Source organism: Ornithorhynchus anatinus, chromosome 4 (genome assembly GCF_004115215.2).
Source record: "Ornithorhynchus anatinus isolate Pmale09 chromosome 4, mOrnAna1.pri.v4, whole genome shotgun sequence".
Classification (NCBI taxonomy): Eukaryota; Metazoa; Chordata; class Mammalia; order Monotremata; family Ornithorhynchidae; genus Ornithorhynchus; species Ornithorhynchus anatinus.
The window spans coordinates 60,867,798-60,883,834 of NC_041731.1; the positions used below are offsets into that span (position 1 = coordinate 60,867,798).

A 16,037-nucleotide genomic window follows, 5' to 3' on the forward strand; every position below is an offset into this window, starting at 1 on the left:
GTAAATGGTTATCTGTGAAAAAAAGGAGACTTTTGACATCTGGAAAAAAAAGGCCAAAAATAATCGGGGATTTTGTTTGAGAATTATTCCCAAGTCTGTACATAAAACATGTGGGAGCGACTTGCCCCCAGATTTGACAAATTGTATTAAGGACTCCGTGACAGTAGAGACGAGTAGAGATGTCCCGCCAGTGTAAGGGAGATGTAGGGAAGCAGCCTGGCCTAGTGGATAAAGCATGGTCCTGGGAATCAGAATCAGAAGGACCTGGGTTCTAATTCTGGCTCAGCCACTTGTCTGCTGTGTGACCTTGGGAAGTCACTTGACTTCTCTGGGCCTCAGTTCCCTCATCTGTAAAATAAGGATTAAGGCTGAGAGCCCCACGTGGGACAGGAACTGTGTCCAACTCGATTACACTATCTACCCCAGTGCTTAGTAGAGTGCTTGGCACCTCAAAAGGGCTTAAATATAATTTTAAAATAAAATCTCGGCTCTACTACTTGTCGGCTGTGGACGAGTCACTTAAATTCTCTGTGACTCAGTTCCTTCATCTATAAAATGGGGACTAAGCCTATGAGCCCCAAGTGGGACAGGGACTCTATCCAACCTGCTTAGCTTGTATCCAAACCAGGGCCTAGTCTGGCACATAGTAAGCGCTTAATAAATACCAATTAAAAAAAAAATCCTGAAGGCAGAAGGAAATGAAAAACTGCCGAGAAGCAGAGAGACCAGAGCTGGAGATGTAGATTTTGGAATTCAAGACATTCTCCATAGCTGCATGCCTGGAGGACCCCACCCTCCTCCTTCCTAGCCCCACAAACACTTATGAATATATATATAAAGATATATATATATATATCTTTTATGTCTTTTATTTATTTATTTATTCATTTATTTATATTAACGTCTGTCTCCCCCTCTAGACTGTGAGCTCATTGCGGGCAGGAATGTTTCTGTTTGTTGTTATACTGTACTCTCCCAGGTGCTTAGTACAGTGCTTTGCACGCAGCAAGTGCTCAATAAATGATTGCAAGAATGAATGAGAGAACTGCTGCTGGAATGGGGAAATGGGAGAGCTAGGAAGAGCACCAGGAGGAGAAGCAGAGACAGCACCAAGACTTATTTCTATGCAGATGACTCCCAAATCAACCTCTCCGGCCCTGACCCTTCTCCTCCTCTGCAGTCTCACATTTCCTTCTCGCTTAAGCCCCTCTCTACTTGGGTGTCCCAAAGACACCTCAAATTTAACGTGTCCAAAACAGAGCTCATTTTCCCACCCGAATTCTGTCCTTCCGATTTCCCAGTCAGTGCCTCTCATCCTCCCCGTCTCACGAGCCCCTAGCCATTGCATTATCCTAAACTCATCTCTCTCTTTCAATCTGCATATTCATTCTGTCATGTGATCTTGTCTGTTCTACCTTCACCATATCTTGAAAATCCACCCCTTCCTCTCCAGCCAAACTGCTTACCACACTGGCCCCAGCACTTATCGCATCCTGCCCTGACTCCTGAATCGGCCTTCTTACTGACCTCCCAGCCTCCTGTCTCTCCCCCTCTCCGGTCCATATTTCACTCTCCTGCCGGGATCGTTTGTCCGGAAAAACCATTCAGTCCATAGCTCCCCACTCCTCAAAAGACTCCGGCGGTTGCCCATCCACCTCCAAATCCAGATGCCCACCCACGTCCAAATCCAGACAGGGTCGCTCGTCAACTTTGGACCCTGCATCCCCACATTCCCAATTGTTTCCGGGTGATCCCAGGCTCTGAGGTCCCCCAGTGTGGCTAGAAGAAGCCGGCCTGAAGGCCCAATTTTTCTTCTTCCTGTCCGCCTTAGGGTTAGAGAAGCAGCCTGGCTCAGTGGAAAGAGCCCGGCTTGGGAGTCACAGGTCATGGGTTCGAATCCCAGCTCTGCCACTTGTCAGCTGTGTGACTGTGGGCAAGTCACTTCACTTCTCTGGGCCTCAGTTACCTCATCTGGAAAATTGGGATTAACTGGGAGCCTCACGTGGGACAACCTGATGACCCTGTATCTACCCCAGCGCTTACAACAGTGCTCTGCACATAGTAAGCACTTAACAAATGCCAACATTATTATTATTATTTTTATCCACCTCGGGGCTGGAGAAAGACAGAGATTGGGGAGCCCTAAATCTGAGCCTGCAAAACCGGGAAGGAGATGTATGCCAAATGAGATATACATCCCCTTGATTCTATTTATTGCTACTGTTTTTGTCCATCTGTCTCCCCCGATTAGACTGTAAGCCCGTCAGAGGACAGGGATTGTCTCTATCTGTTGCCGATTTGTCCATTCCAAGCGCTTAGTACAGTGCTCTGCACATAGTAAGCGCTCAATAAATACTACTGAACGAATGAACGAATGCAGGCTCCTCTTCTGCTGCCGCTTCCACACTGTCCAGCACACTGCCCCGCCAGGGCAGGGGACGCTGACATGTCCTCCTCTGATCCGCCGAACTAAGATACTACCGCTAATGAAGACAAGTCTTTCCAACCCAAATGGCTCATATCTACTCCAGGCCTTAAAACAGTGCCGGGCACGTAATGCTTAGCAAATACCATAAAAAAAGAAAAACAAGAGAAGGAAATTTCTATTTAGCTGCACCTGTTGCCACCATATAGGCTGGAATTTCTTTGGAGAGCTCCCCCCCCGTCCCCATCAGCCTGGGCAAAGTCCAAAAGTTCATCAAGCAAGTAGCATGGCTTTGTGCATAGTTTACGGGCCTGGTTGTCAGAAGGACCCGTGTCCTAATCCCAGCTCCGCCACTGGTCTGCTGGGGGGGGGGGCCCTTGGGCAGGTCACTGAACTGCTCTGTGCCTCAGTTTACCTCACCTGTAAAATGGGAATTGAGACTGTGAGCTCCATGTGGGACCTGGACTGTGTCTAACCTGATTTACTCCAGCGCTTAGAACACTGCTTGGCACCTAGGAAGTGCTTCACGAATACCATAAAAAAAAGCAAGCCATCCCTGTCCCTCATAAAATCAAAACAAATGAAAAAAACCTCCCATTTGCTGATTGCTTCCCCTTCTAACCCCCAGGGATATTAAGGTGGACATTCATCCAGATTTATTCCCGATAAGCCAGTTATTTACCAGATGCTTTGTCCCCGGTCAGGTACAGTTACGGCATCCGGTGGTTCTATGTCTGGTGTTCCGATTTCATGTGCAATCTCCTCTGCTTAGGCTCATCTACTGATTTCCATGGCTCCCTAAAGTGGTCCTCACGTTCAAAGGAAGGTTTTGGACTGAAGGAAACAGATTCCCCCTGAAGAAACATTCTAGGCTCAGGTAGCCTCACGCTCACTTCCACAAAATGGCTCTTTCGTTACGTTTCCTGTCAAGCATAACACATAAACCCCCGCACGTGCCTCTCTGCGTCTCGTATTTCTGAGTACAACAGTAATAATAATCGTCGTAATAACTGTGGTATTCATTAAGTGCCGACTATGTACTATGTGCCGAGATAGGTACAAGCTTATCAGGTTGGTCACAGTCTCTGTCCCACATGGGGCTCACAATCTCAATCCCCATTTTACAGATGAGGAAACTATTGATTCTATTTATTCTATCTATTCTATATTTACTGATTCTCTTTATTCTATCTCTCTATTCTATTTATTGATTCTTGATTCTATTTATTGCCATTGTTCTTGTCTGTCCGTCTCCCCCGATTAGATTATAAGCCCGTCAAAGGGCAGGGACTGTCTCGATCTGTTACCGATTTGTACATTCCAAGCGCTTAGTCCAGTGGTCTGCACATAGTAAGCGCTCAATAAATACTAGTGAATGAATGAATGAAACAGGGGTCTGGAGAAGTGAAGTGACTTATCTAAGGTCACACAATTGGACAAGTGCGGGAGCCAGGATCAGAACTCGGGTCCTTCTGACTTCCAGTCCCGCGCTCTATCCGCTAAGCCACACGTCTCCCCCGTCTGCTGTTTCCTAGGGCTTAATCCAGGTAGGTAATAAGGCAAGTAAATGAGTGTGAGGCAACCGGCGCTTAGAACAGTGCTCGGCACATAGTAAGCGCTTAACCAATACCAACATTATTTATTATTAATTCCACGCACTGTACTAGGAGCTTGGGAAACACAGAACGAAGTGGGCGGGGAACGAGTCTGCTTATTGTTATATCGTACTCTCCCAAGCGCTTAGCCCAGTGCTCTGCACACGGTAAGCGCTCAATCAATAGAACTGAGTGAAAAAACTGACATATTTCCTGCTCACAAGGAGCATGCCCTCTAATGGGGGAGTCAAACATTAAATCTTCACGGGTGTAGCAAAAAAAAATGAATTGAGCGGGCAATCGAATAGACTTATATAAAAGTGCCAAGGATGGGTATGAATGAACTTTTGAGTGCTAGAGGTGGCTGTTAGATGACATAGGAGGCCAGGGAAGTCTTGCTGGAAGAGCTGGGATTCGAGGAGGACTTTAAATCGATCTATGGTATTTCTTGAGCAACTACCGGGCTAAAAAGTATAATATAATCAAGTCGGCAGACACAATCCTTGCCCTCAAGGAGCATTGCCCGACATAAAAAGCACTGATCTGGGAGTCTGGGGACCTGGGTTCTACGCCGAGCTCCACCGCCTGCCTGCTGTACGACCTTGGACAAGTCATCGAGCGCTTAGTACAGTGCTCTGCACAGAGTAAGCGCTCAATAAATACTATTGAATGAATTTAACTTCTTCGGGCCTCGGTTTCCTCTTCTGTAAAAAGGGGACTGAATAATCAAACGGGAGTATTTATGGAGCTCGTGCTTACTGTGCAGAGCACTGGACTGGGTGTTTGGGAGATTACAATACAATAGAATCAGCAGACATGATCTCTGCCCTCAAAGAGCTTAAAATCGAGCGGGGGGATGGATGTTAAAACAATGGGGAAAATGGCAGAGTTAGGAGGTATGAGAGGCCAGGTTGTGAGCTACTGGTGGGTAGAAGGGAAGAGTGGGGTTTATTGTTACTGTTATTACTGTTTATGCTGTATACCTGTTTATCTGGTTATATATATTTATCTGGTTAAACAAATATGCCTTTGTACATAAATATAAAATCAGATGTGTATATATAGATGTACACACACGCAAAGATAGATAGATAGAGATATATATGCATAGTTAGACTGAGCTTTTAATTGATTTAATACTGTTATTACTGTTTGTGCTATATACCTGTTTATCTGGTTATATGTATATATAAAATATGCCTTTATACATAAATATAAAATCAGATGTGTATATATATATATATACATATATATATGTACACACACACAAAGATCGATAGATATAGATAGATAGATAGATAAATAGATGATAGATAGATACAGATATATATGTATAGACTGAGCTCTTATTTGATTATCAGGTATTTCTTCTGATTATCTTGTATCTACCCCAGTACTTAACAAAGTGCTTGGAACAGTGAGAAGGAGCATGGCTTAGTGGAAAGAGCCCGGGTTTCAGAGTCAGAGGTCGCGGGTTCTAAACCCGACTCCGCCACTGATCAGCTGGTTGATTTTGGTCAAGTCACTTATCTTCTCCGTGCCTTAGTTACCTCATCTGTAAAATGGGGATGAAGACTGTGAGCCCCACGTGGGACAACCTGATTAGCTTGTATCTCCCCCAGTGCTAAGGACAGTGCTTGGGACATACTAAGCACTTAACAAATGCCATCATTATTATTATTAACGTAGTAAGTACTTAGCAAATACCACGATCATTATTGTTTATTATTATTATGGAGTTAATTAAATGGGGGTAGGCAGACATTACAATAAATAACAGATAAGGGAAGCAGCAGAGTATGAGGGTTTCAGTGGTATTCACTGAGCACTTTAGAACAGTGAGAGCACTGTACTAGACGCTCGGGAAAGCACGTTACGACAGAGCTGATGGAGACGATCCTAGCTCACCAGGAGTTTAGCATCTAGAGGATATAATAATGTTGGTATTTGTTAAGCGCTTATTATGTGCAGAGCACTGTTCCAAGCGCTGGAGTAGATAGAGGGTCGTCGGGTCGTCCCACGTGAGGCTCACAGTCTTCATCCCCATTTTCCAGATGAGGGAACTGAGGCCCAGAGAAGTGAAGTGACTCGCCCACAGTCACACAGCTGACAAGCGGCAGAGCCGGCATTCGAACCCATGACCTCTGACTCCCAAGCCCGGGCTCTTGCCACTCAGCCATGCTGCTTCTCCGATATGTGGAGAGAGGCATGGGTTGTTGGATTGCGAGGGGAGGGAGTTCCATGTTGGGGAAGAATATGAGCCAAGGGAAGGAGGCCAAAGAATCAAGAGGGAGACAATTCCTAATTTGGCTTGGGAGGAGCCAAGAGTGTGAGCTGGGGAAGAGCGAGTGAAGAGAGCACAATGCCCAAACTGATGATCTCTAACCACAGAGTTTCACGTTTTATGTTTTCTCTTTCTAGCTGTAATTGTGGGGGGAAAGGGTAACACGAACAGAAATGGTTTAAAATCATTCTAAAATTAAGACGGGTCCAACAAACTCTATGTGTGGAGACACTTAAGAGACACTTAGAGAAGCAGCGTGGTTCAGTGGAAAGAGCCCGGGCTTGGGAGTCAGAGGTCATGGGTTCGAATGCCGGCTCTGCCACTTGTCAGCTGTGTGACTGTGGGCAAGTCACTTCACTTCTCTGGGCCTCAGTTACCTCATCTGGAAAATGGGGATTAACTGTGAGCCTCACGTGGGACGACCTGATGACCCTGGATCTCCCCCCAGCGCTTAGAACAGTGCTCGGCTCATAGTAAGAGCTTAACAAATACCAACATTATACTTAAGACCAATCTTCATCACATCAGAGGACCTAGGTTCTAATCCTGGCTCTGCCACTTGCCTGCTGGGTGACCTTGGGTAAGTCCTTGACTGCTCTGTGCCTCAGTTTCCACATTTGAAAATGGGGATTAAATACCCATTCTACCTCCCCTCAGATTGTAAACTCCATATGGGACAAGGATTGTGTCTAACCTGATCATCTTGAATCTACTGCGTTCTGGGAGAGATGTGTCCGTGGTGTCGCTATGGATCATTCATTCATTCATTCAATAGTATTTATTGAGCGCTTACTATGTGCAGAGCACCGGACTAAGCGCTTGGAATGGACAAATCGGCAACAGATAGAGACGGTCCCTGCCCATTGACGGGCTTACGGTCTAATCGGGGGAGACGGACCAAAAAAAGCAATAAATAGAATCAAGGGGATGAACATCTCATTATTAACAGAATAAATGGGGTCGGAAATGACTCGTCGGCATAAGACAAGACTCCGTGGCTTATTACAGTTGTGGCATATAATAAGCTCTCAAACAACACTATTATTATTATTATTATTATCGTTATGTCTCTTCCTTCCTTTGAGAATCAGTACAGCCTAGTAAAAAGAGCACAGGCCCGGGAGTCAGCAGACCTGGGTTCTCACCCCAGCTCCACCACTTGCCTGCTGTGTGATCTTGAACGAGCCACTTAACCTCTCTGTACCTCAGTTTCCTCATCCGTAAAACGAGGTTGAAATCCCTGTTCCTCCTGTTACTTAGACTGTGGGACAGGGACTATGTCCAACCCGATTATCTTCTATCTACCCAGCGCTCGGTACGGGGCCCGGCACAGGGTAAGTATTTAACGCTAACAATTATTACCGCTTTGCACTTCAAGCAGGATTGAACTTAGTCTGTTTTCAATTCATTCAATAGTATTTATTGAGCATTTACTATGTGCAGAGCACTGTACTAAGCACTTGGAATGGACAAATCGGCAATTCAAAAACGTCTATCTAGATACCAAATGTCTAAAATGAGGACTCTGAATTTAGCTCATTTCCCAGACCTTTAGAGAAGCTAATTCTGATTCTTCCTAATACTGATTCTTCCTAATTCATTCAATAAAAGGGCGATGGATAGTCTTATAATAATTTTTAAAAAGTCTAAAGCCTTTCCAACTCCACTGAGAAACGAGGGTGAAGGTGAGTTCTCCTCATTTCCTGTTCGGCCCATATGAAGACACTGACCAAGTGAGTTACCGATTCTTACTATTTCATTTAATGAAAGGGTGATGGATATTCTTATAGAGAAGCAGCGTGGCTCAGTGGAAAGACCCCGGGCTTGGGAGTCAGAGGTCATGGGTTCGAATCCCGGCTCTGCCGCTTGTCAGCTGTGTGACTGTGGGCGAGTCACTTCACTTCTCTGTGCCTCAGTTCCCTCATCTGCAAAATGGGGATTAAGACTGTGAGCCTCACGTGGGACAAGCTGATTCCCCTGTATCTACCCCAGCACTTAGAACAGTGTTCTGCACATAGTAAGTGCTTAACAAATACCAACATTATTACTATTATTATTATTATAATTTTTAAAAGGTCTAAAGCCTTCCCAACTCCAGTGAGAAACGGGGGTGAAGGGAAGTTTTCCTCATTTCCTGTTCGGCCCAAATGAAGACACTGACCAAGCGAGTTACCGATTCTTACTATTTCATTCAATGAAAGGGTGATGGATATTCTTATAATAATTTTTAAAAAGTCTAAAGCCTTTCCAACTCCACTGAGAAACGGGGGTGAAGGGAAGTTCTCCTCATTTCCTGTTCAGCCCAGATGAAGACACTGACCAAGCGAGTTACCGATCCTTACTAATTCATTCAATAAAAGGGTGATGGATATTCTTATAATTATTTTTTAAAAGTCTAAAGCCTTCCCGACTCCGGTGAGAATTGGGGGTGAAGGTAAGTTCTCCTCATTTCCTGTTTGGTCCAAATGAAGACACTGACCAAGCGAGTTACCGATTCTTACTATTTCATTCAACAAAAGGGTGATGGATATTCTTATAATAATTTCTAAAAAGTCCCAACTAGAAAGCCGTCTACATCCAAAGCCGAGATCACCGAGACCGAGAGTGCTTTCCCCAACGGCAATTGAGCAAATCAAGTGTATTTTTTCAGGAGGTGACTAAAGGGCAAAGAAACCCTTTATCCCCTGTATCTCCCCCAGCACTTAGAACAGTGCTCTGCACACAGTAAGTGCTTAACAAATACCAACATTATTATTATTATTATAATTTTTAAAAAGGCTAAAGCCTTCCCGACTCCATCGAGAAACGGGGGTGAAGGTAAGTTCTCATTTTTTGTTGGGCCCAAATGAAGACACTGACCAAGCGAGTTACCGATTCTTGCTATTTCATTCAACAAAAGGGCGATGGATATTCTTATGATAATTTTTTATAAATCCCAACTAGAAAGCCGTCTACATCCAAAGCCGAGATCACCGAGACCGAGAGTGCTTTCCCCGACGGCAAGTGAGCAAATCAAGTGTATTGTTTTAGGAGGTGACTAAAGGGCAAAGAAACCCTAGTAAGCACTTGGGAAAATCCAACGGAAACAAGACACATTCGCTGAAGACGAGGAGCTTACAATCTGCAACAGGAAATCGTGAAAGAGGTTCCACTTTCAACCTTACGGCAAATGGCGGGGGGAAACAACACCCGATAGTGCAAGGTCACTCATTTATTCATTCAGTAGTATTTACGGAGCGCTTACTGTGTGCGAAGCACTGTACTAAGTGTCGGGGAGAGAACAATATGGAGAAGCAGCGTGGCTCAGTGGAAAGAGCACGGGCTTTGGAGTCAGAGGTCATGAGTTTGAATCCCGGCTCTGCCACTTGTCAGCTGGGTGACTGTGGGCAAGTCACTTAACTTCTCTGGGCCTCAGTTCCCTCATCTGTAAAATGGGGATGAAGACTGTGAGCCCCACGTGGGACATCCTGATTCCCCTGTGTCTCCCCCAGCGCTTAGAACAGTGCTCTGCACATAGTAAGCGCTTAACAAATACCAACATTAACAATATAACGACAAACAAGACACAAAAATAGGCAAGTCCCCTTTTCCACCAGGAAGGGCTTGGTGAATAGACGCTATCTCCCGGATCAGGATATTAGAGGAACTTCACTGCAAGTCATAAATCTGAATTACCGGGGAAGTAATATTCAGACAAGAGACACTGCATTGTTTAAAGGTAAATGCTGGAGGTTCTTCGAGTCTTTGCCAGCGGGGATGTGACGCGAGGGATGGGGATTAATGGGCGAAGGGGCCGTCGTCGCACCATGAAATCCTTTTGGGTGGCGATTCTTCTCAGGGGCAAATCCATTCATCAATCAGTGGCATTTATTAAGTCCTTGATCGGGTGCAGAGCTCTGGACTAAGCGCTTGGGAGAGTACGTTCAGGGGAAGCAGCGTGGCTCAGTGGAAAGAGCCCCGGGCTTGGGAGTCAGAGGTCAGGGGTTCGAATCCCGGCTCTGCCGCTTGTCAGCTGGGTGACTGTGGGCCAGTCACTTCACTTCTCTGCGCCTCAGTTGCCTCATCTGTCAAATGGGGATGAAGACTGGGAGCCTCACGTGGGACCACCTGATTCCCCTGTGTCTCCCCCAGCGCTTAGAACAGTGCTCGGCACAGAGTAAGCGCTTAACAAATACCAACATTATCCTTATGATTAATCCCGGCTCCGCCGCTTGTCAGCCGTGTGACTTTGGGCAAGTCACTTCACTTCTCTGGGCCTCGGTTCCCTCATCTGGAAAATGGGGATGAAGACTGGGAGCCCCTCGTGGGACCACCTGATCACCTTGTATCCTCCCCAGCGTTTAGAACAGTGCTCGGCAGAGAGTAAGCGCTTAACAAATGCCATCATCATCATCATTGTGGTTGGACTGGACTATCCCGAGCGCTCTGAACAGTGTCAGGGCTGAATAAATGCGATGGAATGAATGAAAGGGGAGAGGGGGCGGGAGGAAGGTGGGTTGATGTTCTTCCCCTCGATTTTCTATTTATTGCCAGTGCTCTTGTCCGTCCGTCTCCCCCGATTGGACCGTAAGCCCGTCAGAGGGCAGGGACCGTCTCTAGCTGTTACTGATTTGTCCATTCCAAGCGCTTAGTACAGTGCTCTGCACGTAGTGAGCGCTCAATAGATGCTATTGAATGAATGCATGAATGAATGGAGGGAGGCCTCCTGGAGGAGATGGGACTGCACTAAGGACCTGAAGGGGGCAAGGGGGGGGGGGGGGGTGTTCCCCAAATGTTGCAACCCCCCCGGGGGGGAGAGGACTGAGGGCGGGGGCTCCGGGGGAAGGGAGAGGGGCCTGGGGAAAGGGGGCGGGGTCTAGGCGGGAGGGGCGGGGCCTGGGAGAAAGGGGCGTGGTCTGGGCAGGGGGAGGGGGGCCTGGGGAAGAGGGGGCGTGGTCTGGGCATTGAGGGGCGGGGCCTGGGGAAGAGGGGGCGTGGTCTGGGCAGGGGGAGGAGGGGCACGGGGAGAGGGGCGTGGTCTGGGCCGTGAGGGGCGTGGTCTGGGAAAAGGGGGCGGGGTCTGGTCTGGAAGGGCGGGGCGGTGGAATAATTGGGCGGGGTCAGGGAGAAAAGGGCGTGGCCTAGGCAGGGAGCGGAGGGGCCTGGGGAAGAGGGGGCGTGGTCTGAGCGGGGAGGGCGGGGCTTGGGAAAGGGGGCGGGGCCGAGGACGAGGGGGCGTGGTCAGAGCAGGAGGGGCGGGGCCTGGGAGGGAATGGGTGGGATCTGAGTAGGGAGGGGGGTCTGGGCAGGGAGGGGCGGGGTCTGGGAATGAAGGGGCGGAGATTGGGCAGGGAGGGGCGTGGTCTGGACAGTGAGGGGGGCGGGTCCTGGGAGAAAGGGGCGTGGTCTGGGCAGGGAGGGGCGGGGCCCAGGATGGAGGGGCGGGGTCTGAGTAGGGAGGGAGGCCGAGAGGATAGGGGGCGTGGCCTGAGCACAGAGGGCTTGAGCAGAGAGGGGGCGGGGCCTATGCAGGGCGGGGTCTGGGCTCGGAGGGGCGGGGCCTGAAGGGGCGGGGCCTAAGGCGGGGTGGGACGTGGCCTATCAGGGAGGGGCCTGGTCGTGAAGGGGCGTGGCCTGTTGGGGCGTGGCCTGTTGGGGCGTGGCCTATTCGGGGAGGGGCGTGGCCCGAACAGGAGGGCGGGGATGGGTGACGGAGGGGCGTGGCCTGCTGGGGGCGTGGCCTATCCGGGAGGGGGCGGGTCCCGGACGGGAAGGCAGGGTGTGGTTAGCAAAGGGGGCGTGGCCTGTTTGGGGGCGTGGCCTCTCGGGGAGGGCGTGGCCAGACTCGGAGGGCGGGGATGGGTGGCGAAGAGGGCGTGGTCCTATGGGGGCGTGGCCTATTAGGCGAGGGGGCGTGGTCCTAATAGGAGGCGGGGATTGGCGGCGACAGAGGGCGTGGCCTCCGGGGGCGTGGCCTATTCGGGGAGGGGCGTGGCCCTAATAGGAGGCGGGGATTGGCGGCGACGGAGGGCGTGGCCTCCGGGGGCGTGGCCTATTCGGGGAGGGGCGTGGCCCTAATAGGAGGCGGGGATTGGCGGCGACGGGGGGCGTGGCCGGTTGGGGGCGTGGCCCGCCGGGGGAGGGGGCGTGTCCGTCCCGGCGTTGTTCCCCGGCCCCCCCGTCGCTCCCCCTCCCCTCCCCCCGTGGGGGCCTCACCTGGTTCCTGCCGTACCAGGGCCCGGACAGGGAGCCGTTGCCGGCGCCGCGCGCGCCGTAGCTGAAGTTGCCGGCCAGGTCGGCGGCCGCCTCGGACGGGACCATCGCCCCCGACCGACCGACCGGCCGCCCGCCCGCCCTCCGCCCCGCACCGCGCCGCGGCAGCCGGGACCGGGACCGGGCCCGGGACCGGGAAGGGGCGGCGCCCCCGGGGCCGCGGCCAATGCCCGAGCGGGGCGGGGAACGAGGCGCGTCACTATCTGCGGGCGGGGGGGAAAACCTACCTACACGGTCATCGCGGGGGGCTCCCACCGACCATCCCCATCCTAATCGTCATCATCATCGTATTGGTTCATTGGTATTTATTGAGCGCTCACTATGCGCAGAGCGCTGGACTAAGCGCTTGGGACGAACAAGTGGGCAACAGATAGAGACGGTCCCCGCCGTTTGACGGGCTCCCGGTCTAATCGGGGGAGACGGACGGACGAGAACGAGGGCGATACATAGAATCGAGGGGAAGAACATCTCGGAAAAACCGATGGCGACTAAATAGAATCGAGGCGATGTCCATTTCGTTAACGAAATAAATAGGGTCATGGAAATAGTAAGCTCTGACTCTGTGCGGAGCGCTGTTCTAAGCGCTGGGGGACGTGCAGGGTGGTTGGGTGGGGCTCCCACTAGTCCATCCCCATCCTAATAATAATTATAAGAATAATAACGTTGGTATTTGCTAAGCGCTTACTCTGTGCAGAGCACTGTTGTAAGCGCTGGGGGAGATACGGGGTGATCAGGTGGTCCCCCGTGAGGCTCCCAGTCTTCATCCCCATTTGACAGAGGAGGGAACTGAGGCCCTGAGAAGCGACTGGCCCCAGGTTACACAGCCGACAAGTGGCGGAGGCGGGATTAGAACCCACGGCCCGGGACTGCTAAACCCGAGGTCTTAGCATGGGGAAACGAGGCTTCGAGGGGCGGGGCCGAGCGGGGCAGGAGCCAATGGGGGAGCGGGGCGGGGCAGGTGGGGCCAATGGGGTTAGGAGGGGGCGGGGCCAGCGGAGCAGGAGCCAATAGGGAATCGGGGCGGGGCCGGAGGGGGGCGGGGCCAATAGGGAATCAGAGAGGGGGCCGGAGGGGGCGGGGCCAGAGGAGCAGCAGCCAATAGGAAATCAGAGAGGGGCCGGAGGGGGCGGGGCCAGCGGAGCAGGGAATCAGGGCGGGGGCAGAAAGGGGCGGGGCCGAGGCACTGGGAGGTGAGGTGAGGCCAAAGGGAGCGTGATCAGGGGAGAAGGGGCGGGGCCAGAAGGGCAGGAGCCAATGGGAGATCAAGGCGGGGCAGGCAGGGACGTGGCCAGAGGGGCCGAGGCCAATGGGCTTGGGCGGGGCCAGAGAGGGAGTGGCCAGAGGCCTGAGGGGGCGTGGCCACCTGGGCGGGAGCCAATGGGGATCAGGGCGGGGCAGGCAGGGACGGGGCCAGAGGGGCGTAGGCCAATGCGTTGGGGCGTGGTCAGAGGGGCGTGGCCAGGGGCCTGAGGGGGCGTGGCCACCGGGGCGGGAGCCAATGGGGATCAGGGCGAGGCCACGCGGGCAGGGCGGGGCAGGTGCACGTGGAGGGTCAGGGTGGGGCAGAAATGGGCGGGGCCGGGGACAGCTGGGTTAGGTGAGGCCGAAGGGGGCGTGGTCAGGGGAGAAGGGGCGGGGCCGGAAGGGCGGGAGCCAATGGGGGATCAGGGCGGGGCCTGCAGGGGCGTGGCCAGCGGGGTCGAGGCCAATGGGCTTGGGCGTGGCCGGAGGGGCGTGGCCAGTGGGGCAGGAGCCAATGGGGATCAGGGTGGGACCGAAAGGGGCGGGGCCGAGGCTAATGAGGTTCGCCGTAACCAAGAGAGGCGGGGCCAGGGCGAAGGGGCGGGGCCAGAAGGGCAGCCAATGGGAGATCAGGGTGGGGCAGAAAGGGGCGGGGCCGAGGCCGATGGGGTTCGGTGAGTTCAAAGGGGGCGGGGCCTGAGGCCGGAGGGGCGTGGCTAGCGGGGCAGGAGCCAATGGGGGATCAGGGCGGGGCCGAATGAATAATAACAGATAATAACAATAATAGTGATGATGTTGGTATTTGTTAAGCGCTTACTTTGTGCAGAACGCTGTTCTAAGGGCTGGGGTAGATACAGGGGAATCAGGATGTCCCACGTGAGGCTCCCCGTCTTCATCCCCATTTTCCAGATGAGGGAACTGAGGCCCAGAGAAGTGAAGTGACGGGCCCACAGTCACCCAGCCGATAAGGGGCAGAGCGGGGATTCGAACTCACGCCCTGTGACTCCCAAGCCCGGGCTCTTTCCACAGAGCCACGCTGCTTTTCTCAGCACCACGCTGGTCCCGAGAAACAGCCCATAATTTTTTTCCAGCATATTTTTTCCAGCCTGGGGTTCAACGTCCATTCATTCACTCACTCAGTGGTATTTACTGAGCGCTAACTGTGTGCAGAGCACCGTACTAAGCGGTTGGGAGAGTACAATACAACAACGGACGCATTCCCTGCCCACAGTGAGCTCTCGGCCCAGTTAACAGGGTCCTAGTCATCGGCCCACAGAAGCTCCTAGATGACATTCCTCAAAACTTCGTGGCTCGGTGGAAAGAGCCCGGGCTTGGGAGTCAGAGGTCACGGGTTCGAATCCCGCGCTCTGCCCCTTGTCAGCGGGGTGACTGCGGGCAAGTCGCTTCACTTCTCTGGGCCTCATTTACCTCCTCTGGAAAATGGGGATGAAGACTGGGAGCCCCTCGAGGGACCACCTGATGACCCTGGATCTCCCCCAGCGCTCAGGACGGTGCTCTGCACCCAGCAAGCGCTTCTCAAATACCAACACAACATAAAGCTCCAGACAAAGTTCACGGTCCGTCGATTTAAAAGCCTCTCCCAAGTCTAGGTAGCCGTCCAACGCCATCCTCCGGCTCTTGCCCGCAAACCGTGCGTTCAGAACGCAGGTTCCGGGAGAAAGGATGGAAAATTTGGATCTCTCAAAAACCGAAGAGATCGCGCCTTTGCCGTCGGCCCAGCGGGACCTTGCGGAGAAGGTGATGTATTAGCTTCCCCCTCCCTCGTAGAGAAGCAGCGTGGCTCACTGGAAAGAGCACCGGCTTGGGAGTCAGAGGTCGTGACTTCGAACCCCGGCTCTGCCGCTCGTCGGCTGTGCGACTGCGGGCGAGTCGCTTCGCTTCTCTGGGCCTCGGTTCCCTCATCTGGAAAATGGGGATGAAGACCGGGAGCCCCACGAGGGACGACCTGATGACCCCGTGTCCACCCCAGCGCTTAGAACAGGGCTCGGCCCAGAGCAAGCGCTTAACCGATACCAACGTTATTACAACTTTGAAGGTTACGGTTCTTGAGTTTCTGTTCTTTCCCCGCGGGGTTTACGGAGGCGCGTTCGGGATGAGTAATAGAGACAATATGAAATAAGACCGTGTTTAACGAGTCGAGACAGGTTTAGGGCGAGGCTCTGTACAGATCGTTTATCAAGGGAGGGACTTGCCGGGAAAGCCAATTCGATCAATAACG

At 52.1% G+C, this 16,037-nt stretch overlaps 1 protein-coding gene across 1 annotated transcript in view; it reads right to left on the minus strand.

The window, feature by feature from the left end:
• Positions 1-12,638, minus strand: part of NIPAL2 (NIPA like domain containing 2) — a 96,724-nt gene extending 84,086 nt beyond the window's left edge. Inside the window, exon 1 of the mRNA XM_029062040.2 lies at positions 12,500-12,638. Within this exon, the coding sequence (XP_028917873.1) occupies positions 12,500-12,604 (105 nt within the window). The 5' untranslated portion in view covers positions 12,605-12,638. The remainder of the gene's footprint in view (positions 1-12,499) is intronic.
• Positions 12,639-16,037: the final 3,399 nt, after the last annotated feature.